At 39.7% G+C, this 24,918-nt stretch overlaps 1 protein-coding gene across 50 annotated transcripts in view; it reads right to left on the bottom strand.

The window, feature by feature from the left end:
* The window catches only part of MAP4K4 (mitogen-activated protein kinase kinase kinase kinase 4), a 192,949-nt gene that overhangs the window by 41,830 nt on the left and 126,201 nt on the right, over window positions 1-24,918 (bottom strand). For all 50 annotated transcript variants that reach the window (XM_073023257.1, XM_038004234.2, XM_008008228.3 and 47 more), the window contains 7 exons: window positions 23,117-23,207; window positions 20,825-20,955; window positions 18,376-18,430; window positions 16,828-16,906; window positions 12,816-12,991; window positions 10,157-10,229; window positions 8,535-8,745 (listed from right to left, as the gene is read on the bottom strand). In XM_073023257.1, the coding sequence (XP_072879358.1) occupies window positions 8,535-8,745; window positions 10,157-10,229; window positions 12,816-12,991; window positions 16,828-16,906; window positions 18,376-18,430; window positions 20,825-20,955; window positions 23,117-23,207 (816 nt within the window). The remainder of the gene's footprint in view (window positions 1-8,534; window positions 8,746-10,156; window positions 10,230-12,815; window positions 12,992-16,827; window positions 16,907-18,375; window positions 18,431-20,824; window positions 20,956-23,116; window positions 23,208-24,918) is intronic.

Here is a 24,918-nt window from a genome sequence, read left to right as displayed (position 1 = left end):
AAATCGTCACAATATTCTAGGAATCCTTCTAATATCCTACGGCATTGAGGAAAGGGTGTGTGAAAAAGAGATAGCATTTGTAGTAAGTGTGTCTGCCAGCATTTTGGGAGCTGAGTGAAATGAGCACGCTTGCAGTCACACTGATTAGTATTTACATTTTCACTTAATGCCCTTGTTTTAGTTCATCTTTCGCCACATACTCAGTGTTTTCCATGTTCCCAGTCTTTGTTGTTCATTTTTCCCAGGTAGCATGTATCTGCTCCTGCTGGGGGCAGGGGATGCTCAGTAGACGAGCTGCACAGGACAGGGTAGTCTAACTGTGCATGTTCGTACGTGTGCAAACTCACTCTGTATATATGTACATATAATGTCAACATAATTACATTTTATTCAATTAATAAAAATGTATAAATTTAATTCAAAATATACTATCAAAGAAAAAATAGCAAGCAGACATCTTACAAACAGGATATGCTGTATAAAAAGTTCAACTGTCAACTGAAACCTTCTGAGAGGCTTTTTAATTTTTAATTTCAGGTGATACTACCATACCTTCAGTTACTAGATCAACATAAAAGAGACTGCAAACGTCTTGAAAGCAGGAACCATGTCTTATCTCTTTTTTCCCCCTGTAGTAAATATCACACATTACCTTCAGAAGAGAATTCAATACTTTTTTTATTTGAATCTAACCTTTATACCTAGCATATGACATCCAAAACAGAAAATGCTGTGAATTTACCCAACACTTAGCATTTAGAGAGATGACAGACTCAGGAATCCATTCAGGTCTTTAGGTCCTATGAAATCCAATCAAATCCTAAGGCAATCTTTTCAAGATCACCAAGTAAGAGCACAAAGTCTTGAGCTTTAATTATTACACTAGGTAGAGCCTCATACTTTAAAAAAACAAAACAACAACAACAACAACAAAAAACACACCTCCTTTATGCCTCCAGATATCGTAAAAGGTCCTCTGAAGTACTCACTCTAAGGTACCTCTCTGGTACTCAAATGAGAGATCTCAAGCCCAAGGGTTCATTTTCACACAGGCTTAAATTTGAATGAGCCCTTCTTTTCCAGAGATACAAAGACTACAAACAACGAATCCATCTCTTTGAGAAATACTTATTAAGCACCACAGATATACAAAGATGAACTAGAAACTGCTTCTTTCCTCCAAATCTTGCAGGTCAGGTAAGTCACGTACCTTTAAAAAAAAAAAAACCCAGAAGACAGTGTGGAAAGTGATAAATCTCCCAACACTATCCCACTAAGTAAGTCCTGGTTAGTGGGACCAAATAGTTAAGAACAATACCTAAGGCAAAAAAAAAGTACAGTTACCGACTTCTCTTTCACCTTATATTCTAATAGTTGAAGTGGTAAACTAGATTGAGAGCAAGAATTTAAACTACCAACCATAAAAACCACTACATTCAGAATAGGCCCTCAATTTGGAGGTAATTGGGGGCACTAAGAGGAATCATTAAAAAAAAAAGAAAGCCCTTAATATCTTAATAGGTAATGTGAAAAGCTGGCCTCTTGCATTAGAACTTCAAAACAAAATATCAAAAACTGAAACATACACACCATCAACAAAATAACATCAGTCTGTACTGTTAACCTTATGCCTATGATTGCAAATAATAAAGCCCAGGGAATTTTAATGAACATGCTTCTTCAGGCTTACCCAACTAAGAATGATAAACACTACATAGTCTCTTGAAGCTTTTACAAACTGGTGTAATTTATTTTCTTAAACTATCTTTTCTTTAAAAAACAAAATAGAAACAGATAGAAAAACTGTGTGATGCCCTAACGTGATCACCAAATCTCTACTATACAGATTTTATTACTTAAATTTTCCCAAGCGTGCCTAAGTAAATATGTACTTTTCCAACTAAGCTTTAATTATCTAAGTTCCTATTCTAGTTTGGTATTTAAAAGCAAAGCTTTCATCTCACAATTCTAAAAACTTTTCTAAATAAAATTACACTAATAATAGTGAGATCTATTTAAATATACTCCACTGGATTTATTGGCTTCAATGGAAACTAATGTATTTTGATAAACCAGTTAGCTCTATGGACTCTGCTATTTCCAAGAACTTCTGCAGTCATGTTACTACCCATATATACCATCAACCCTTGAGTTTTTTTATTTGCAAGTTCTGATGAAGTCACAGTAGAGAACTATTTGTTTCTTCCCCATCTCTAGGTAATAAATCATGTCTGAGGAATTAAACTCACTACAAAATTTAACTGCAAATATAACCAAGCACCAGACTGGGATGCCAAGAGAATATTTAAGAACTTATAAGGAGTTCTTCAAAGCAAGCCAGCCACCTTCTGCATACCAACTGAGCTGCTAGCTTGACAGGAAGCAAGGCCTTAGCTGTAGGGGCACTGGCATGCCAGGACACTATCATTACTGTGTATATTAAAGCTGAAACTATTTTTTAAAGAAAGGTAGCATGTGCTAACATGTACTCCTGATTTTAGATACTAATGGCCTGCAAAACAAAGAACTTTTCTGTAGGAAAGGAGGAGTGAGAAAATGATTCTTATTTCTTTCAAATACATGGCAACTGCTGCAAAGTGCTTCAGAGTAAAGGAGTTCACTGACTTCCTTCTAAATTTCAGAACTAAGAAACACACAATGCATGCATGGTACAGTTTGTTAATTTTTTACTAAGAAACTTCTATGTTTTCCTAGTGTTACAATTTAGTATCAGTACTAATCAAATTTCACAGTTTTTTTTCTCTTGCTTCCCTTTGTTTTTAATGTCTTCTACTTCCACCACCCCTCTAAAATTTAACTTTTGAGATTTGGAGAAATTACTTTGGGATTTTGTAGGAATGACAGAAATAAATGTTACTGTGTGTCCTCTTGGTGGAAGAAAGGCCAAAAGAAACTGCTGGTGCTCACACTAACATTTACCCTCAGTTGAGGAAGCGGATTTTCCAAAATCACAAAGTGACAACTGAGAGTCCGAGGGTAAAGGCTTTTAAAGGAAAGATGTAAGAAATTTTTTCGAATACCAGCTAAAAGACTCTGAGACAGGAAAGACCCGAATATCCTTATCAGTACTGTTCAAGAATAGAAAGAGAATTACAAGTAGCAGGAAACTCATCTGGTTTTCTCCAGGACACCATCTTGTTTAATATTTTTATTTCCTCTTACTCTTTTTTAATTTTTTATTAAATAGAGATGAGGTCTTGCTATATTCCCAAGCTGATCTCAAACTCCTGGGCTTAAGTGAGCACCCCATCTCGACCTCCCAAAGTGGCTGGGATTACAGGTGTGAGCCATCACGCCCAGACTATTTTTATTAAACTCAAAGGACAAAGAAAACATGCTAACTAAATGTGTGAATGTCACGAGAGTAGAGAGGAACAGATAAAGAATGCCAAATCATGATTCAACAACAACAACAAAAAGAGCACAAAACTATTGGGATAAAATGACACCACAATTAAGTAAGTTTCATTTTTCCTAAAAAGCAAATAAATACTGGATGAAAGAAAAGGTTGGCTTGTGAACAAAATGAAAAAAAAAAAATTTAGTTAGACCCAAAGTCTTTTATGAGCCAAAGGTGTGATGATGCTCTAAATAGGAAAAGTAGTATTAAAACTTTTTGGTTGGGCGCAGTGGCTCACGCCAGTTAATTCCAGCACTTTGGGAGGCTGAGGCAGGTGGATTGCTTGAGCCTGGGAGTTAGAGACAAGCCTGGCCAACAATGGTGAAACCCCATCTCCACAAAACAAAAAATACAAAAATGAGCCTGGTGTGCTGCTGCATGCCTGTAGTCCCAGCTACTTAAGAGGCAGAGCCAGGAGGATCACCTGAGCCCGGGTGGCAGAGGGTGCAGTGAGCTGAGATTGCACCACTGCACTCCAGCCTGGGTGACACAGCAAAACCCTGTCTCCAAAACAAAACAGAACACCTTTTTGAGGAAGGAAGAAAATGATCCTTTTCTGAATCTGGATAACTCACTTAGAGTAAACTGACAAAATATGAGTGTACCCATAAGAGAAGGATCCCGGGAGCACAGCCACACACACGAAGAGCAGCGGGGAGGGGCTGGGAAGAAGTGCTGAGACTCTCGGTACAAACTTGGCTGCATGAGCTCAGCATTCTCCCCTTTTTCTCCTGGAACCATCCAAACAAAACAAGAGAAAACAAAAACCTCATTTTCAGCAAAACTGGGAGACAAACTCCAAAAGAGTTGCAAGGACTTCCAAAGGAGATCCAGTTCACACAAGAGATGAGCAGAAAGCAGAGAAGCAAAGGAGGGCGATACTAGCAGCAGCAGTTATCAGAGAGCACCAAGGGAGATGGGAGGTGGGAGTGTATGTAGTTCTTAAAGATGAAGGACCTACGAAGGGCAAAAGCACCATCCCTCACCTGCAAAAAGGGTGCAGAGACAGGAGTGTGTGGATGGCAAGAGAAATCTCCAACCCCAGTGGGCCTGGTTTTGTGGCATCTGCACTGTGTTTGCCCACAGCCTTTACTTTACCGACCATGTTTTGCCAGTCCGACAGATAACAGTTATCTCCTTTCAATGTTAATATCTTATGAGTGAGACTGACCATCTTTACTTACTTTGTTCATAAAATAATCTCTGTTCCTCAAACAGTTCTGACTAAATCCTTAATGCCAGTAAAGGGCTACGAACCAATTATGGCTCAAATAGTCAGCCCTCTGTATTCACAGGTTTCACAACCACATGGATTCGACCAACCTTAGGTCAAAAAATATTTGAAAAAATTGCATCTGTACAGGCTTTTTTGGTCATTATTCCCCAAATAATACAGTATAACAAGTATTTGCATGGCATTTACATTGTACTTGGTATTAAGTAATCCAGAGATGATTTAAAGTACAGTCATGTGTTGCTTAACAACAGGGATATGTTCCTAGAAATGCGTCGTTAGGTGATTTCTTCACTGTATGAACATCATATAGTGTGCACACACAAACCTAGATGGTACAGCCTACTACGCACCTAGGCCATATGGTGTAGCCTATTGCTCCTAGGCTACAAACCTGCACAGCCTGGTACTATACTGAATATGCTAAGTAACTGCAATACAATGGTAAGCAGTTGTGTATCTAAACACAAAAAAAGTACAGTAAAAACATGCTATAAAAGATTACAAATGCGATCTCACCACGAATAGAGCTTGAGGGGCTGGAGGTTGCTCTGGGTGAGTCAGTGAGTGAGTGGTGAGTGAATATGAAGACCTGGGACATTAGTGTGCACTACTGTAGCCTTCATAAACACCATGCATTCATGCCATACTAAATTTATTTTAAAATGTTTTTCTTCCTTCAATATTAAATTAATCTTAATGTAACTTTTTCTTAAAATTTAAAAGTTAATTTTATTCTTTTATGAGTTTAATACACAAACACTTCATATAACTGTACAAAATATTTTCTTTCTTTAAATTTCTATCCTATAAACTTTTTCCTAATTGAAACTTTTTTTAGCTTTAAAAATGTTTTTGGTAAAAAGAAAGACACAAACATATACATTAGTCTAGGCCTACACAAGGTCAGAATCCTCAATATCACAATCTTCTCCCTCTACATCTTGTCTCATTGGAGGGTCTTCAAGGGCAAATAACACACATGGAACTGTCAGCTGTCATCTCCTATGATCACAATGCCTTTTTCTGGAATCCTCCTGAAGGACCTAAGGCTCTTTTGCAGTTAACTTGGTTTTTAATATATAGAAGGAGTACACTCTAAAATAATGATTAAAAAGTATAATATAGTAAATACATAAACACAGTAACATATACTGTCTATAATTGTACGTGCTATACTTTTATACAACCAGCAGTGCAATACGTGAGTTTACACCAGCATCACCACAATCACGAGTAACAGGTTGAGCTACAACCCATTACACGTTACAAAGGCTATGATGTCACTGGGCAACAGGAATTTTTCAGCTCCATTATAATCTTATGGGACCACCGTCATACATGTAGTCAGTTGTTGACCAAAATGTTGTTATGCAACATATGACTATATATGGAACAGAGTGCACAGGTTATATGCAAAGACTAGGCCACTTCATACCAGAGGCTTGGGCATCTGCACTTCTGGTATCCATGGGAAGTCCTAGAACCAATTCCCCAAATAAGGGATCACTCTATTCCCAAATTACCTTCCTCGGACCTGGAGTTTAAGTAAAGCTTAATTACCCAGGCTAATAACAAGCAGCTAGCTGACCAAAAATCCAAACCAGTGGAATTCTACTCATGTGACTTTTCCCATTTCAATATTTTCTTAATCTTTCCTAATTGAGAAAAGAAGCTCAAAGAGACGACCCTGAGTTTGAACTTACACTGAAAATCCATCATGGGCTAATTAAAACACGTCAAGTACAAAATTCTTGTTTTCACTGACATTCACTGGCATCTACGCAGCTTATAAAACAAAATGACTTTAAAACTTCAGCTCTTCCTTGTGAGCCAGTGCTCACCTTCACCACCTACCACATGCAGAGGCTGGATAGCCAGAGTCTCAAAATTCAAGCATTCTAATATAGTAAGTACAGTCCATAGGCAACTTGAACAGACCTCTGAACTCATTCAAGAGTTATTAAAAAGAACATTGAAAAGGGTCTTAACAAAAATACTACAAGGAGTTTGCAAATTAGCTACAAAAGCATTACATAAGCAGCGAAGTTGTCCCTACTACCAGGGAACGTATGTCCTGTTTTCTTCTAAAAGTCCCAGCTGACTATTTGCAGGCTCCTTAGTTCAGCAGGCACCAATTTTTCTAAACGAGTAGCAAATTATAAAGAGTTTTCAGAATCCAGACTACAAAAATACACAAAGTGTATGAAAGATTCCATGCCAAAATGTGCTGTTAAATTAGTAGGATAATATTTAACAGCATGTGTTGCTATTTAATAGACTAAATTCCACTGGATAATATCAATACAGGGCTTTACTGCTGTTGGGCCATTTTTCTGGAGGAAAAAAACAATGTCCGTGAATTAAATAAAAACAGAAATGATAATGAATGAGAAATTTGGACCTGTGAGGTATGTAGCAGGAGCCAGTCAAGAAAAGAAAATCAAAAGACTCGTCTGACCCCCAGGTGAAATGGTCATGTTTTGGTCAATGATGAACTGCACATACAATGGTAGTCCCCCATAAAATTATAACAACATATTTTTACCATACTTTTTCTATGATTACATATACAAATACTTACCATTGTGTTACAACTGCCTACAGTATTAGGCACAGTAACATGCTGTACAGGTTTGTAGCCTAGGAGCAAGAGGCCACACCACATAGCCTAGGTGCGTAGTAGGCTGTACCATCTAGGTCTGTGTAGGTACATTCTATGATGTTCCCACAATGACGGATCACCTAATGATGCATTTCTCAGAATGTATCCCCGTCATTAAGCGACCCATGACTGTACAGGGAAATAATATATTTCTGTGCATTAAAAACATGAAAGCTGTAAGGTAACCACATTACCAATGTTAGCGATATTAATGAGTTAAACGAGCAGGTGGTGCAAAATGTACTTCTCCACCAGAGGACGCTACAACTTCCAGGTTCAAATTATTTTCTGCATCCCTTAGTGTGTGCGGGTTTTTTTTTTTTTTTTTTTGGCTTAAACCAGTAAACATTTATTTTCTGACAGTTCTGGATGCTGGAACTCTGAAACCAAGGTGTGAGCAAGGCCATGTTCTCTCTGAGGGCTCTAGGGAAGGGTCTCTCTTTGCCTCTTCCTAGTTTCAGTGGTTGCAGGCAATACTTGGCCTTCCTTGACTGGTAGACCATTATTCCCATCTGGCCTCCCTTGCCACATGGTACTCTTCCTGTGTTTCTGCCTCTAAGTCCAAATCTTATCTTTTTCTTTTAAATTCTGTTTTACTTTAAGTTCTGGGATACACTGCAGAACATGGTTTGTTACACAGGTAAACGTGGGCCATGGTGGTTTGCTGCACCTGTCAACCCATCACCTAGGTATTAAGCCCGGCATGCATTAGCTATTTGTCCTCATCTGCATCCCCTACTCTTAAGTATACCTAAAGTTAAGGCATTTAGAGAAAAAAATAATTTTTCATGTGAAAAAGTCTTAAGTTTCAGAAAAATATGCACATACAAAGTGGGACTCAGAGGCTGAGAGTGGAAAAGCAATCAGGTCAATCCTGAGCAAGCCAACTTAAAACCATAATGCAAAGACTTCACAAAACTGGTCTGATGCCATCTTTGGGACACTTGCTCTGCATCTAACACAGTATGCTGATGAGTAACTGTGGGGCTGATCCAAGTTTTCACAAGGAAGGAAAACATTTCTAAGGCCTCAAGGAAAGTGAAGGCCTGCCAGTCCAAAGTGTAAGCTTTCTTTCACAAGTTATGTAAACAGCTGTGCCAGGGGATAAGTATTACCCCAGGAAGCTACGGAGGATATTCCTTGGAGTGGCTAACTACCAGTGTAAATGCAGAAAGAGAAAAGACCAACCAACTTGGACATTTTCCTTTTGCTACCTCTTCTAGCCGTCGCCTCTGTTCTTTCTGCTGCTCAATCCGCTTCTGTCTCTCCGCCAGCAGTTGCCTTTTATATTCTTCCTGCTCCCGGAGCTGTTGCTCCTGTAGTAACTGTTGTCTCCGAAGAGCCTCAGAACGTTCCTTGTTCTCCTGCTGCAGTCTCAGGAAATCTCGACGAAGAGTAGACTCACCAGGCACGTTCACAATGGAACTGTTGGAGAAAGTAGGGCTTTCAGGGGTGTGCACAGATCACACTGTCCTCTAAGTGAAACAGCAGCACCAGCATCCTATTCCATTTCTACATTCATTCTCTGAGTTCCTCTGACTTGAGGGAGGCAACTAATACATTCACAGAAACGACCATATCTACAATTCAATCGTCCCATATCTTCCTTTATTTATTTAGTAAATGTCTTAAAATGCTGTCCTAGATGTTTGCTTGACAAGACATTTCTACTTAGGATTCTCATAACGATTCAAACTCAGTAAAAGGAAAGGTTGAAATCACCTTCTTTGATTTCACTAGTCCTTTAACTACCTTTTTTTTTTTTTCCTTCAGTAAACAGAACCATCAGACCACTCTTCAGTGTTTACACCATTCCTTTGTCTTTGGTCAACCACCAAGCCCTATTATAATTCCCTCCCACTTTCTCATTTCCAGGTCAGCAGCTGAGCCTATGAATCAGCCACTGCGAAGATCAATTAAACACACTCTTCCTAGCTGACCTCCCCACCGAGTTACTTCTCCACTGCCATGGCATCCAGAGCAGCACGGCAAACATATCTCCTTAACTTGCCTTTTTCGCCATATGGTGCTCCTCCTATTCAAAAACAATTACACTGCTCATGAAATCAGTTCAAATTCCTCTGAAATTCTTAGTCTAAAATGGATTAAAATCTCTCCTACACAAGAAGAAAAAGAGATTATGGAGTAGCTTCAATAAATTCTCTTCTCTCTCTTCCAAGTCCCATTCTCTGGCACATGGCTCCCCACAGGTCTCTCGAGATGCCCTTCCACCCTCCCTCTGTTCGTCAGCCACATCCTGCAGCATGGACAAATGCCAGGCACACCCATCTTACAATCCAAAAATCCTCTGTTCTCTGATTCATCAGTTATTATGAGGTTCACGCAACCAATCTGACTCCTTAACCTTCTGCTTTACTGAACCTTGGGGAGCCAGAGATAAACTAAAACACAGACCGTAAAATAAATCAGGACACACACAGTCCTGCTGGTCCATGAGTGGGACAATTCTTTGTGTGTAGCCATATTCTATATACCACAAGAAATGGTGTTCAATGGCACGTTCACCGTCCATGGCTTCTGGAACAATAAATGCTGGGGCACTCTCCCCTGCCCAGGCCCACACATTTATCAATGACTGGGGGAGAGGACACAATACAACCCTTGGTAAAGAATCACTGGGTGAGAGGATCCAGGGAAGAAAAATGTTTACAGGACAAGAATAGAAAAGAATGGAAGATAGTAAGACGCTGTCTAACTGGCACTAGCAAAGAATTTAAGATTCATTGTACCACACAGGAGTCTTCTGAAATCTTGGCACAACATAAAACTTAATCCCTTCATAAAGCAGGATACAGAACAGTGGCTTCGTGGTTACCTTGGCTCTCCTTCCTGTTCAGGCACTTCCTCCTCTTCTTCCTCACTCCCACTGTACTCATACTCAGTTTCATCTACAAAGAAAAGGACAAGAGCATCATGGCAGAAAATAAACAAATTCCTGGTGAAAACAGCAACTTGTATAGAGGATTTGGGGAGGAGGGACAAGACACCACATTCCCATAGTGACAGCATCTATTCCCTAGTCAGCCTTACTCCCTATAGAAAAGCTGATTCCATAGCATTCCAGCCAACCTTGTATGGGGATGCACTGCTGAGGAGGTGCAGGACCACGAAAGGGGGTCCAGCGCCCCTGACACATAAGAAAAGAACCCAAGGACACTAGCAAATTCAACAAAATCCACTTTGATGGCAAAATTCAAAAAGATATGTGACTGCTGAAACTAAGGCAACCAAGATAATTTATTTGGTGATTTTCTGCAATTAGGGATCCACGGAGAGTGCAGCAGAGGGAAAAAAGCCTGTAGGATGGACACAGAGTGAAACATTAACTAGGTACAGGAAAAACAAGCCAAAATGTACCCACAAACAAACCAGGCAAAATCAGGGAAAACGAATTAAACCATATAGCAAAAAAAAACGAGACTAAAATTTGCTCTAATTAGGCCAGACTTCAAACAAACAGAAATTTCAACATCAGTAACTCACTTTCAGTTCTACAGGTTTCATACAGTTCTCCCAAAAGGCCATTTTACTGGTCCCTTCACTTAATGTCAATATCCAACTTCCAGTGAGCAGTTTCACTCCAGAACCAAGAAAAAACCCAGACAGGCTGAAGAGATTTAAAAGCAAAGACTAGACACACACACCTCTATTTTTTTCAAAGATATACAAGATGAAAATCAGGCTGGGTGCGGTGGCTCCCACCTGTAATCCCAGCACTTTGTGAGGCCGAGGCGGGCAGATCACGAGGTCAGGGGTTCAAGACCAGCCTGACCAACATGGTGAAAGCCTGTCTCTACTAAAAATACAAAACTCAACCGGGTATGGTGGTGCACGCCTGTAATCCCAGCTACTCAGGAGGCTGAGGCAGGAGAATCACTTGAACCCAGGAGGCGGAGGTTGCAGTGATCCAAGATCACACCACTGTAGTCCAGCCTGGGTGACATAGCAAGACTCTGTCCCAAAAAAAAAAAAAAAAAAAAAGATGAAAATCAGTTTCCTGGTTTTAAAGTGCCTGAGCAATTAAAATATGGTTCCGTACAAATTTATCAGTCTGCATATATAACATAAGCTCTTCTGTATGCTAAACCATCAAAGCTATTTAAGTTTAATAGACTCTGCTAGCTTCAAAGGGAAATTCCAGCTTAAATAATCTTCAGAATCCTTAAAATAGGTACTCTGCTATGTTTATAATTTTATACTACAAATTATTAATTATTGACAAGAGGCTGATGGTATCTGGAAGGTAAACCCAAAGAGAAAATAAAGAGGTCACTGTGACTTGAAGACTGAAAGGAAGGGAAGGTGTTCTGCTGTTTCCATCTGCAAAATGTGGGTGATGAGGAAAACATGAGATGATCCAAGGTATCTGGCAAATGTTTCATGAATGTTAGCTATTACTACTAAGTAAAGTTATGGGAAAATGATCCATTATGTAAATAATTTTTTCCTAAACAGTGCTTCCATGTCAATTGAGAGTTAAGGAAAAAAAGTCTTGTTTTCAAGCTTTAGTTAACTGTGTTACAAGTGCATAGCTTAACGTACAAAGCCTAATTACTTTTATAACTAAGTATATCAGAAGGAAAAAGGTTATTCTGAACATCAGTGATAACTTAACTATGAATACCAGTACAGGCAGAAAGGCCTCCAGACTTTGACCAATTCTTTTACTGCCTTGAACCTGCTCTTCTTAGTTTCTTCTCTGACCTTGAAATTTGAACCAAAAAATAATAGGATACCAGTTATCCAAGTGTTGTTCTATAATGTTATTATAAAGGACCCACAAAAGAGAAAGATCAGTGTGAGCCAGCAGCCTCAGAGAAGATGGTTTAGTAAAGATGGTGATGATGTTTGAACTGCACCTTGCTGGACAGAAGAAAAATGGAGAGCATTCCAGGAAGGTCGGCAAAGTATGTGCAAAGACCTAAAACAAAGATACTGGGACAGAAAAGAACCTTCAGTATTTAGCACAAGAGCATGCTTGTGCTGTGCATGCTATTTAAAGCAAAGTCGTCTGACTATGCATGTGGCCCATGCTGCCACACCACCTGTAATAGAGTAGAGCAGTTAAAAGCCCCTGAGTGGGGTTCTTGGGCAGGAGAATTATACAGAAACACACTGATGGTGATGCTCACAGCAGATGCTCAATAAACCCCAGTGAAATATGCCATGAACACATCCATGATGAAGGAAAATGGGCAGCAACAATGACGTCACCCTCGGGAACAAGATGAGCATCCCATCGTCATGCCTATTTACTTGCTGTAAGCTTGGTGACACACCACAAAGCTCCAGCCAACTCCACCTGGAGCCAGGCTGGACCCCAGGCCTAAGCACTGAACTGCAAGCAGAGAGAAACCATGCAAGCACTGGCCAAGTGAGCACTCTCACAGCTGGGAAAGGAGTGACCTGCTCTAGTTGGCAAGAACCTAAACATAAAACTTTTAAAGGATGAAAACAAAAAACAGGCTTAGTACCTTTCTCGCCTCTCTTCTTCCTCGTACGATCTATATGATCCTTAAGCTGGATTCTAACTTGCCTTTCATTTGGCTGATCCCTTATAAAAGGATGTTTCAAAAGCTGCTCTGTAGAGGGCCGCTGCGTGTAATTCTTCACCAGGCACCCTTCTATAAAACTAAAAAATTTCTTCGACCTGTAAGAAGTGAAAAAGATCATCAAATTTCCACCACAGAGAGCAAAGATCCAAAATATCAGTAACTTATAAGCCTCAACATAAAGAAGAGCTTCAGAATTCACTGTGAACATTCTGCAAATGCATAGGAATAATGTATGAAACATAAATAGGAACTCAGGACTATTGAGGATCAGGAGCATTAATTTAGCACAGTTTAGGTGGTGCATCCTATCGCTAACAACACACCACAAATAGGGAGCTAAGAAGGAAGTCAGATTTAAATGAACTGGGCTTAAATCTAATATTGCACATTAATCACTTAATTACAGGAGTAGCAGGGGCAAGGGGGTAGCGGGAGGTCTTTGATAAAATGAAGGCAGACGGGACAGATGTCCGGTACCTAGAAGACAACGACAGCAATGAGATAAGAAAAGGAGCAGACTCCATGACCAAATGCTGGGGGCTCTTGAACCTGTTAATTTGACATTTCAACCAGAGTTCCAAACTAGTTGATTTGTCAGTTCCCTCTGTTTAATCTACAAAGGTGGAAATCACAGTTGTTGAGTTTGTTTTTTGGAGGGGTTAGGGGAAGAGATGAATCTGTCACCTACATTTGCCATACTAGCCACTTTTACTTCTGCCTGTTTCTCCATAACCAGCTCATGAAGACCACAGCCCTAGCCTTGGTCAGGACACTCTTACCAATCACCTATCCTATTTTTTGAGACTCATTTCAAGAATCACCACTTCTGGTAAATCTTCCTGGCAACACTCTGCCCTATGTGAACCCAAGTTAGGAACCTTTCTTCTGGGGTTATCTGCTTTTAACAGACTGCATGCTTTATGTTTCTGTCCCGCTGAAAAGTTGAAATGGTACAGGTCAAAAACTAGTTCCTACATCTCAACCTGTAGGCAATGCTCAACGCTAGGCATGCACACCACAATAGGTATGGAATAAAGTTTTGTTGAATGAATGAGGTATTCTTCAGTCTTTAAAAATGTGAGTTAGAAAATTAGTTCACTCTTTCTACTTCACTGCTTTTAAGAATCACTTCTATTGTCTCGTATTTCCATTAAAACTTAACTTTTCTTAATTCAACAAATATTAATGTATCAACTATTTGCATTTGTTTATGTTAGGCTCTATAACACATACACATAAGAAATAAAGTGGAGAAATTTAGGTAGATACAACAGCAGACATATATCAAACTTACAGAGGAAGAAAAAACCTGTTACAGTGGATTGGACAAGAAGAAAAAGTAGGATACTTGATATTCATAAGGTAGGACAGAGAAGACAACATTCCAGAGTGAAGGAATGGTATCAACTAAAGTAAGGAAGTGTTAGAGAATAATGAGTTATTTTCTGAGGCTAGTATGAAAAGTGAAAAAGAATGGAAAAATAGGTTAGGGTCAGCTCAAAGAAAAGCCCTTAAAGTCATTCAAAGTCGCTGTTACTTTATTCTACGTTTAATGAGGAACATGGAAGATTCTACACAGGATAGTGAAATGCTTTAACGCAGAGATTTCTAAGACCCAATGTTCACAAAGATCATTTTGGGGAGTTTATTGAAGATACAAATACCTGAGTCACTCCCCAGAACAGAAACTTTGAGGTTAGAGCCATCAGTTAAAAGATTCCAAAAGGATTCCTAAGCATTGTGTCCACAGACTAACATCTGGGAATCAATGAACTACAAAATATTTCCTAAAATCAAGAATCAAGTTCTGCTGGCAGAAGGACACTGATCATCTTTTGAAAGCCATTTCTCCAAAAAACAGAATTTACATCGGGTGGACAGTGGACAGCAATCACAAGAAGAAGGACTTTACGTCTGTAATTATCTCATCCTTTTAGAATACTTCGGTAACATGAGAACAGGGATATAAGTGGATGAAATGTGTCATCTAATCCAGTTTAAAGAAAGTTTGGTGTAAGAAAAGAACACAGGAAGCATTTATTGCTGTCTACCACTGTATCTTTGTATCACTGTATGTTGGACACACAATGGTTAATACAAAACTGTAGCTAACGGACAGAATAATCGGAGTGTGAGGTACCCTGAAGACAGCATTAACTTAGCAATCCTTCCAGCACAGACACTGTCAACAAAATCTGAGAGATAAAGAAAAGGGGAGAATGAGTACTACTTAATCAAAGCATGAACTGGGTAAAGAGTTACTCCAGCTCCATAGCTGATTCCTTGGTGATATCAGCTATACACATTGGGTTTCCCTAGGCATGGCCACCTGAGGATGTCCAGAGTTATCATATCTTAATACAGAAGACTGACTGGAGCTAAAATCCTTACAACTTCGTGGCAATAAAAACCATTCTAAACACAGGTAAATGGAATCAGACAGCCACATAGAGTCAAACGTGGCTAAAGACTGTATAAAAAATGAGAAAAATCCTGCCAGCAGAAGACAGACGGGAAAGAATGGTGAAAGGTGTTGGGGGCAAGGACAGTGAGATACTGGGAGAAGCACGAAGAAAACTGGTATGAAGATGGGTGTTGGCGTGCAACAACATAGGGGAAAAGAGAACTGCAAATCACCAGAAGGTGAGCAAACAAGAAAAAAAGCATAAACAGGAACAGCTAAAAGGCCAAATTCAGAATGGAAGCTTAACTCTGAGATGTTCTGCGTTATTTCAGAATGAGAGTCAAGAACCTAAGACGAGGTAGCATCAATTGGAAAACTAGTAAGAACTGTTTAAAAAAAAAAAAAAAAAAAAAAAAGTCATATAGCAGGTAGGAATCAATGAGTCCAGAAAAACAGAAAGAGGAACACAAAAAGAAGGGAAGGCCATGCATGAAGAGCCAGAGTACAGATGAGAACAAACAGGAAAGGACCCAGAAGGAAATTCAGGAGGGAAAGAGGGGGCAAAATTCTCAGCAGAACCCAAAACACTGCTCTCTCTCTTCAAGATTTTACAACTAACCCAACAGTATGTTCCCACAATGCTGCAATCCTAACAGGTTCTCTCAGGGAAAGTCATCCTCCTCTCTCTCTCTGTGGGTATCAGTACTCTGTTTGACAAATGTATGAGAGTTACAAGGAGAAGGAAAAGTGATAGCCCAAGAAGATTAAGCCATTCTGTTAATATGCTATTCTGCAATGAAAGTTGGTATGTCTAACTTCAGTTAAACAAAAAAATAATTACAGTAAAAGCCTCCATTAATTTTAAAATCCTATGACATCTGAGGAACTGCAAGTCAACACAGCTTTTTTTTTTTTTTTTTTTTTTTTTGAGACAGAGTTTTGCTCTTGTTGCCCAGGCTGCAGTGCAATGGCGTGATCTTGGCTCACCACAACCTCCGCCTCCCGGGTTCAAGCGATTCTCCTGCCTCAGCTTCCTGAGTAGCTGGGATTACAGGCATCATCACCACGCCCGGCTAATTTTGTATTTTTTTTTCAGTAGAGACAGGGTTTCTCCATGTTGGTCAGGCTGGTCTCGAACTGCTGACCTCAGGTGATCCGCCCGCCTTGGCCTCCCAAAGTGCTGGGATTACAGGTGCGAGCCACTGGGCCTAGTCACTTTCTTTAATGGAAAGATGTTTAGAAGTATATTACACTTAAAAGAATGTCTAAATATTAAAATAGAACATTTGTCTTTAGACATGTTATAGTGTTTCATGTGGTCATTTGTCACCGTTTTGTAATTCAGAGAGAATTTATCAAGAAAAATCTCATTTTAAAAAAATCAACGCACCCTTTAATTGGAGTTTTGGAGAACCAGCTCTTGTGTTCCCCAGAATTAGAAGGGCCAGAATTTTATCTCAAAGCAAAGTATAAGTAAAAAGAAACAAAAAAAAGGAAAAGAACAACAAAAAACCATACATAGCTTACCATTTTTTTGACTTCAGCCGGGGAGGAGGGTTTCTGGGAATGAGAAACAGTGCTCTCATTGGATGCATGTCACAGAGAGCTGAGGAGAGGAGACGGTCGTGTCAGTATGGCACTTACTTTACTCATTCTTGATTTCTAGGGCTCAGTCATAAATAACATGAAATGCTCTGGCCCATCGTCTGACTGATAGACTTCACACCGAGCAGTCTAGACACCTAGTTATGAACTCCAGGGCATACCTTGAATTTCCCATTTAAAAACAGCACAGCGGGAGGATGAGAGCAACAAGAATATACATTTTTAAACAGACATTGGAAAGTTTTCATAAATCTAAGTCTTACAGGAACTAACACTTAAGTTGTTAAACTATCTGTAAGATTACAATGAAAATGATTGCATTTTCATAGGGTTGTTGTCGAGATTAAATAAGATATGGCTTGCAAAGGCCTTCATGCAATGCCTGGAACAGAATGAGCACAGTTAGGCCCTCCAGAAATGCTGTTTGTTGTTACAGCTAAAAATACTAGAAAGAGCAAAAATTGAGCATGAAATGGATTAAATTCTGTGCAATTACTGTTTTTGTACTCCTATCACTCACCCAATAAAAGTGTGTTAGGCACACACGTAGGCATTACTATGTCACCATAGGCAATGTGCATTTTCATGTGTTTCTTTACCTTCAAAAGACCCTTAACAAGGCATCTGGGCAATGAGGAGGGGCAGACAATACTATTCCCCTTGTGAACAAAAACTGAGACAAAGGATGAGGTGGTACTTCCCTGCCTTACTTTCTTAGAGGGAAGCACAGGGGAATGTGTTGTGTTTGAGGCAGATCTCTATTTCTACACTGAAAACTAATTTTTAGCTGTCAATAATTACCTTCATTCATTCAACAAATATTTATTCAGCAGCAACTACGTGCTGTGCCAGACAGTTATACATTCTTTGTGTAGACCTTTTTTAATGGGGACAGCAGAAAATGCAGGGTTTTTTTTTCCTTTGTTCTCTGCAATTCTACCTCATCCGTGATCAAAAATGAATTATATAAAGTTCTCATTAATTTAATCCAATGGAGAAGCAAAAACTCACAAAATTTCAGTTAACACGCACAAAAAATTATTCTATTAATAAAGTTTTGCCTCCATTTGTAAACTCAAAACTTAATACTAAAATTTCATGTGTTAGGACTAGTTCCACTGAATTATTCAATTTAAAATGTAAAGAGAAAACTTACTACTTATTATTTTATCTCAGCACTACTTCAGGTCACACATTTGAGTACAACTTAAATAAAAGAAAATGCAGCCTATAGGCCTCCTAGAGATATTTAAAAGAAATAGTAATAGTGGTTGCCAAGAATTCCTTTTACATCTAAAACTTGACTATATTGATGATGCCTTCATCTAGACAGTCTACCAGAAATGCCTTTATCCATGGAGCTGAGCTGTTCTTTTTGAAGTCTTGGGAGAGATTTAAGTTACACGTTAACAAGTGAGCTAAAAAGAAAAGAAAGTTACTTACGGGGAAAAAGAAAAGAAAGTTACTTACGGGGAGCACCTTCTGCCATCTCGATGGCTGTAATGCCACAAGACCAAAGATCACTCTGCAAAAATAAAACAGTATGTTACGGATACTGGAGTAGCTACAAAGCCACTAACTTACATGTCTGGCTATTCACACAACTTTGCTATATAAACCAAAATGAAGTTTGCCAGAAAATTAAAGGTACAAACACACTTGTAGAACTTATGGAAGGAGGGAGGGAGGGAGGGAGGGAGGGAGGGAGGGAGGGAGGGAGGGAGGAAGGAAGGAAGGAAGGAAGGAAGGAAGGAAGGAAGGAAGGAAGGAAGGAAGGAGAAAATTGATTTGATTAAAACCACTCACATCTATGAATGAACTAGAGCTGGTCCACTTAAAAACCTCTCTCTAACTGTTCAGTGAATGGTCTACTGTTCAATATGTTTCTTCATTTCTTCATAAGCATTCAATACTTTAGATTTCTGGCCCAGATTGATGTTTATTGTTAGTAATTGAAACTTAATTAAGATTTTAAAGTTTAAAGGCCAGAAACCATTCTTTACAAAGTGTTCACCACTGAATTCATAAAACCTAACGTGGCTCACTAATTCAAATCATGCCACTAAGCATCCCCACCCTACTTGCAAACCAAACAAGTCAGCTGGTTTTCTGTACATGGAATCTTTTTTTTTTTTTTTCTGATTCCCCTGAAATACTAAATTTAAAATTTGAATTAAACTTCACTTTCTACTCAAATATAAGTTCCATGAAGGCAGGCATTTTTGCCAGTTTTATTTACTTTTGAAATGGAGAGTACTCACCAAACACTGTTTGATGTACTAAAGTCTTATCAGACGATATTTCTTAAAATCCAAAAGAATTTTTGAAAAGTAGATGAGGAGAGTTATTATCATTACTATATATTTGTTTATATGCTATCCTAACCAAGGAATTAAAGTTGCTCAGTTTAAAGGTTTTCTAAATAATCTATACTTACATTACAAAGTTCAGACACATATATCTGAATACAACAAAAAAGAGAGACCTATCATTCCTCCCTTATTTTCATTAAGCTTTCTATACTATCAGGGTACACAAAGGGGCTCATTACCCTAATCCAGGGGCCACTCCTGGCAATGAGCGGGGGATGAACAGTTCTGCATGTCCCCTGCTGCGAGGCAACATGAAGCACCTCCACCTCCACCTCCACCGCCACCGCCACCGCCACCGCCACCGCCACCTCCACCTCCACCGCCACCGCCACCCGCCACCCGCCACCCCCACCCCCACCCCCACCCCTCCACCCTCCACCCTCCACCCCCACCCCCACCCCCACCCCCACCTCCACCTCCCCAGTGGTGATTTTGCTAAGAAGGTTTTCCTTGATACAAATTAAGCCTTTCTGGTTTACAGGAAACAAACTAAATGACATAAAGAAGTAATGAGACAAATCTCAAGGGTAGAACATTAGACAACAGGCCCAGGCTCTTCAGAAAGTCAGTTTTATGGCAAAACAAAAACAAAAACAAAAAAACCGGGTGGGGGTGGGGGTGGTTCTAGATTAAGAGATTAAATAACCAAATACACTGTCTTGTTCTGCATACCAGCCAGGTCTAATTACCAACTTTGTATTAACTATTTGTATTTACTTAGGTATAATAATTATTTGGGGAATGCTGGAAAACATTTTCAAATTTTAGATACATAGTAAAGAGTAGAAAGTCACAAAGTCTGTTATCCATTTTAAGATACTTCAGTATATAAAAAACAAAACTTACTCTGCACTACAGTCTTAAGTCTCATTAATTGGATATTTGTAATAAATACTAAAATACATGGGAGACTGTTAAGACATGAATTCCATTTTGCATATCATTAACAGGTATATTAACCAGTCTGGCTCATCTAATTAAGGCATGGATTTTTAAAAACAGCTTTTGTAAACATAGTAACCTGAGTCTGATATCAAATATGGATTTACATCTAGATTTTTTTTTTTAAAGTGCATTATTGATTCAAGTCCCTAGAGGTCACTCTAATAATTTAAATAAATTTGTATACCAAATCAATGCTGTACAGCAGTTTAACAAGAATAATATAAAATTTCACTCAAATGAAGCTATTACTATACATTGGCAATATTTTAAAAAGAATAAATATTCGATTCTAATATATTCTTCAAGTTAAAAAAAAAAAAGGATAGTAAATAGGAACAAAAAGCTCTAGGCACGACAAAGTGCTCCAGACTGCTTTGAAACCAGTGTACTCCTTAATGAGAACACAGTCACGTGATACAAATGGACAAAAAAGACAGCATCTGAATACTGTGCTGAAAAATTTGCACCTGCAATTTTCCTCACTGAAGGTCTTCCTCCCTGAAAAGGCAGGCAGACAAGGGGTGTGCAATTTATAAGCAAAGCCCCCATCTCTCAGGCATGCCAGGGGCCCTGCAAAGGCCTATGGAGTAGGTGCCTCTTACTCTGTAATCATAGGTGGCATCTGGGTTCTCATCACAGGCGATGACCTCAGGAGCCATCCAGTAGGGAGTGCCTATGAACGTATTTCTCCGCCCCACTGTCCTGTCCAGCTGAGCACTCACACCAAAGTCAACTGTGGGAGGAAGAGAAAGGAAGAGAAAGTGAAACACAATTACAAACCAGATATACTTGTGAAAAAACACAAGGAGGAAATGTCTTCGTAGTAAACTGAAACAGCAGTGCTTCATGAATATGCAATCCTCCTCAAGGAAGGCACCACTGGTCAGGAGTGCCCTTCCACAGTAAAGCCACCGAGACTGTGAGATCCTCTACCAGTCTGGAAGCTTCTGTGAAGCCTGGATCTGGCTGCCTCCCCAGCTTCTCCGACAGTGACCAGCAGAGGGCCTTTTGAATGAACCACAACCTTCAGTGCTTTCAGAGAACTGCCGCAAACAAGATCAAGTCACAGAGAGCCCCAGGTTCTGGAGAACTGACTGAAGACGCACTTGACTTACCTTCTTAAACAGTACTAATAACCATAAAGATAAAAAATTCACAAAAGTTTTCTTGAAAAAAACACAGTACTGAATTTAAAAAAAAAAAAAAAAAAAAAAAAAGCAAGCTAAATCATATGTTCACAAACAACACACCCTAAAGCACTTGGGACTTCTGCTGATTTTTCAGTGACTTCTGCATCCTACCCAATTGGATGGTGGTGGTGGTCTAGAGGAAAGTTCAAGGATGGGAGGCAGAGCTGGCAGGAAGACCATGACCTCTAACGGAATGCCTGCCATCTGTCCCTGCCAACACTATCACCACACACACTACCATTACCCCAGCAGGAACCTGCAAAGGTGGAGGCGCCCATGCAGAAAGGCCTACGAAGTGCTGAGATGACTTAAAGGGATCATAGATTCAACTTCTATGCACAGAACACGCTCAGAAAACGGCTTGTCCAGGGTGTGGACTTACTCACTGAGTACTCCTTCAGAGACAGAGACACACGGGCCAGGCAGCAGAGGAACCAGGGACACACAGGCCAGCCAGTTAGTGCAGGAAGCCTAAGCGAGCATCACAGCGACTTGGAAGGCAACGGTAACCAATCACTAAGTGATCACTCAGGTACTATCGCAGGCGGATAGCAGGAGACCAGTGCAGGGAACGCACAGCTCACTGAGTCATTTGGTATGAGAACTGCTCAAGTGCTTCCTTGAGGGGAGCCCTGAGGGGAGTTTCCAATTGGGCAGATTCCTCCATAGAAGACCAACAAACACAGACACTATGCAAGGAAGTAACTATGAAGATCTTACTTTTACAGTACAACAGCTGTGCCTATGATTTCTAAAAGAAAGGTGGACCAGACCCATATAAACAGAAAGAATTTTGTTCTGATGTGTTAGTGGAAGAAAAATTAATACAAACGCTATTTAAAAATTTGATACAACACTTAAATGAAAGTGGAATGAGTTCAGACCCAGCTAAAGGAAACAAGAAATATAAAAGAACCCTTGTGAATAACTCCAGGAAAACACCACGGGCTGTAATTACCTATCCATGCAGAAATTTATCGAGCACCTACTACAATGAAGTCACTATGCTGGGTGCTGGGTAACAGGCTATTTGCTGCATTCCCAGAATTTACATTCTGGCAAAAGAGACAGTAACAGAAGTAAAAAACAATCACATAACTATACATTGTGAACAATACTATGAAAGAAACAAGCAGCAAGGCCCAAGACAGATCAGAGGGTGGAAAAGGCCCCTGAACATGAGAAAAAAAACTGTGACTTCAAAACTGAAGTCAAGTCTTCCCAATGGGAAACAGTTTTGCAAAGGCCCCAAGGCAAGATCCAGGAAGTTTAAGAAAAGAAAAAAAGACAGTGACTGATGAAGAGAGAAGTAAAGAGGGACATAAAATGAGGAGGGAAAAGTAGCAGGCATCAGATCCTACATGGCTTTTTATAGGCAAGGGTGAGAAACGTCGGTTTTATCCAAAGTAAAATAGGAAGCCATTAAGGGTCTTTAAGCAGGAAAGTGGCAGGGTCTGAGCTGAAGATCAGTCTGGCTGCTGTATAGAGAACCAGGGGGCGGGAGGTGGGGGGGGGAACTAACATGGAAGTGGGGAGGCTGGAGCCAGGCTAAGCAATATGCTCGGTTCCCACATTCTTAAGAAGAACAGAAATAGAAAACATGGGTAACAGACTGAACTTTTAGCTAGATGGAAGCAGAACTGGGAGTGCAGCTGGCTTGTGCCAGGTGCAATTACGAGATCACGCCGCACAACTATTACATACCAAGTTTCACCTCTGCATTCTCAGTCAGCAACACATTCTGGCCCTTGATATCCCGGTGAATCACGTGATGAATGTGAAGATGTGCCAGTCCCTGAATAGGAAAGACAGGCCTGAATTTTAGTTTTCTGTGACTATAAGTAAACAGCCAGGAACACACCTTTTATAAGAAAGTGCACATGGGACCAACGGTGTTTGTGAGCTCATGAACATTAACTTCACTCTTAGTGCACTCCCAGGAAGACGGCACCAACACTACCACACACACAGAAAGAAGTCCTCCCCCCGCCACATTCCCAGTGGGTTAGGTTCCCTGTGTGAGCAACATGACCACTTCTAGCTGTGCCTTTAAGATACACTGCAGATTACCATCTGCATTTTCTCTGCTATAATTTGTGCTATTTGTGTACAGGGTGGTTCCTTTCCCACGCTAAATGTCTAGAGGGTGACCCCGTGGGCATATTTGAACTAGACACATCTCAGGGGAAAAGCAAAGGGCAAGAGAGGGCTTTGAAATCTGGCTCTTTAACACTGGCTAGCCTTCCCACTGCACAGTGACAAACTGCTAAGTGCTGATCAATCCCACCTCCATCCGAAGCATAAAATGATTGTGCTGTCAAAAAAGCCTTGTGTTCAAATAAAATACCTTTCTTTCCCAAGGAAACAAACCTACTGGGCATATAACACTTTTTGATGACCTTGTATCTGGAATGAGGCCCAAAAGCTTGTCTCTTACGAGAGGTGGTGGAAGAACAAAAACACATGTTGCATCCAAATATGGTCCAAGAGACAGCAATGCATCATTCTCACAACTCATTTACTTATTCTGTCCTTAGCTAGAGAAGCCAAATATACAGCTCACCTCCTTAAGATACAAGCAACCTATTTACTCTAAAATGTCTCAATCCAAAAAGGGCAGATTATAAGTAAGGGTTATTTGATTTTTTTCCTGTTTATTCTTTTTTCATGGGGTTTTATTGTTATCATTACTTTGTAAGATATGAATTAAATACAACAGCTCCTCTAGAATACTAATTTTTCTAACATAGGGGGTTTCTAAACATTCATTTACTGGTCTGTCTAGGAAACAGAGCAAAGCTTATTTGACAGCTCTGTTTATTTTTCACAACACAGGATGTGCGGTATTATACCACAAAGCACTGACTAGAGAAAAAAGCACTAAAAATATATGGTACCTTATTGCTATAGTTAGGAACAAAGTACCTCCTCTCAGCATGGTATAACTTCAAATAGCAAAAGGAGAGACACAAAAGCTAAGTTCCCCAATTCTTCATAATTCCTATTTCTATTACTTCAGTTCATTTTTGTTTTCTAACTTGCCAACCTCTTCTTAAAACTTTTACAGAACTATCTTAACAACAAACATAAGCACCCACATCTTGTCAAACAAATGTAGCTTGCATGCACTCTTGTTCATTACCAGCAATAAATGTACAGAACAATGCCTGTTTTCCTGTCTATATGGCTACAGGATCACTGCTTCTACAGGGAATTAAGTGTATCTAATAGCTCTGCAACAATGTTATATGATTATTCGGAAAAAAAGAACCTTTTTCTTCCATGAAGTACCTGGGAGTATGTGTGTGTTCAACTAGTCCCACACCAGAAATCAGGCCACAATTACCCTTCCTTAGCAGAGACGTCAAGTCCAAACACTCAGTGAAGCACTATCCTTGAGCAAATGCATCTGTGTTTCTAAACTAGGAAACATTTTTCCCTTAACTCTGTATCGTGCAAGGTCACAGAATAAAAGAGCAGTCAAAGGCTGTCATACAGCATTGGTT

This window comes from Chlorocebus sabaeus, chromosome 14, assembly GCF_047675955.1.
Source record: "Chlorocebus sabaeus isolate Y175 chromosome 14, mChlSab1.0.hap1, whole genome shotgun sequence".
Classification (NCBI taxonomy): Eukaryota; Metazoa; Chordata; class Mammalia; order Primates; family Cercopithecidae; genus Chlorocebus; species Chlorocebus sabaeus.
Note: the sequence above shows the minus strand (reverse complement) of the source record. Positions and strands in the feature narration are given on the sequence as shown.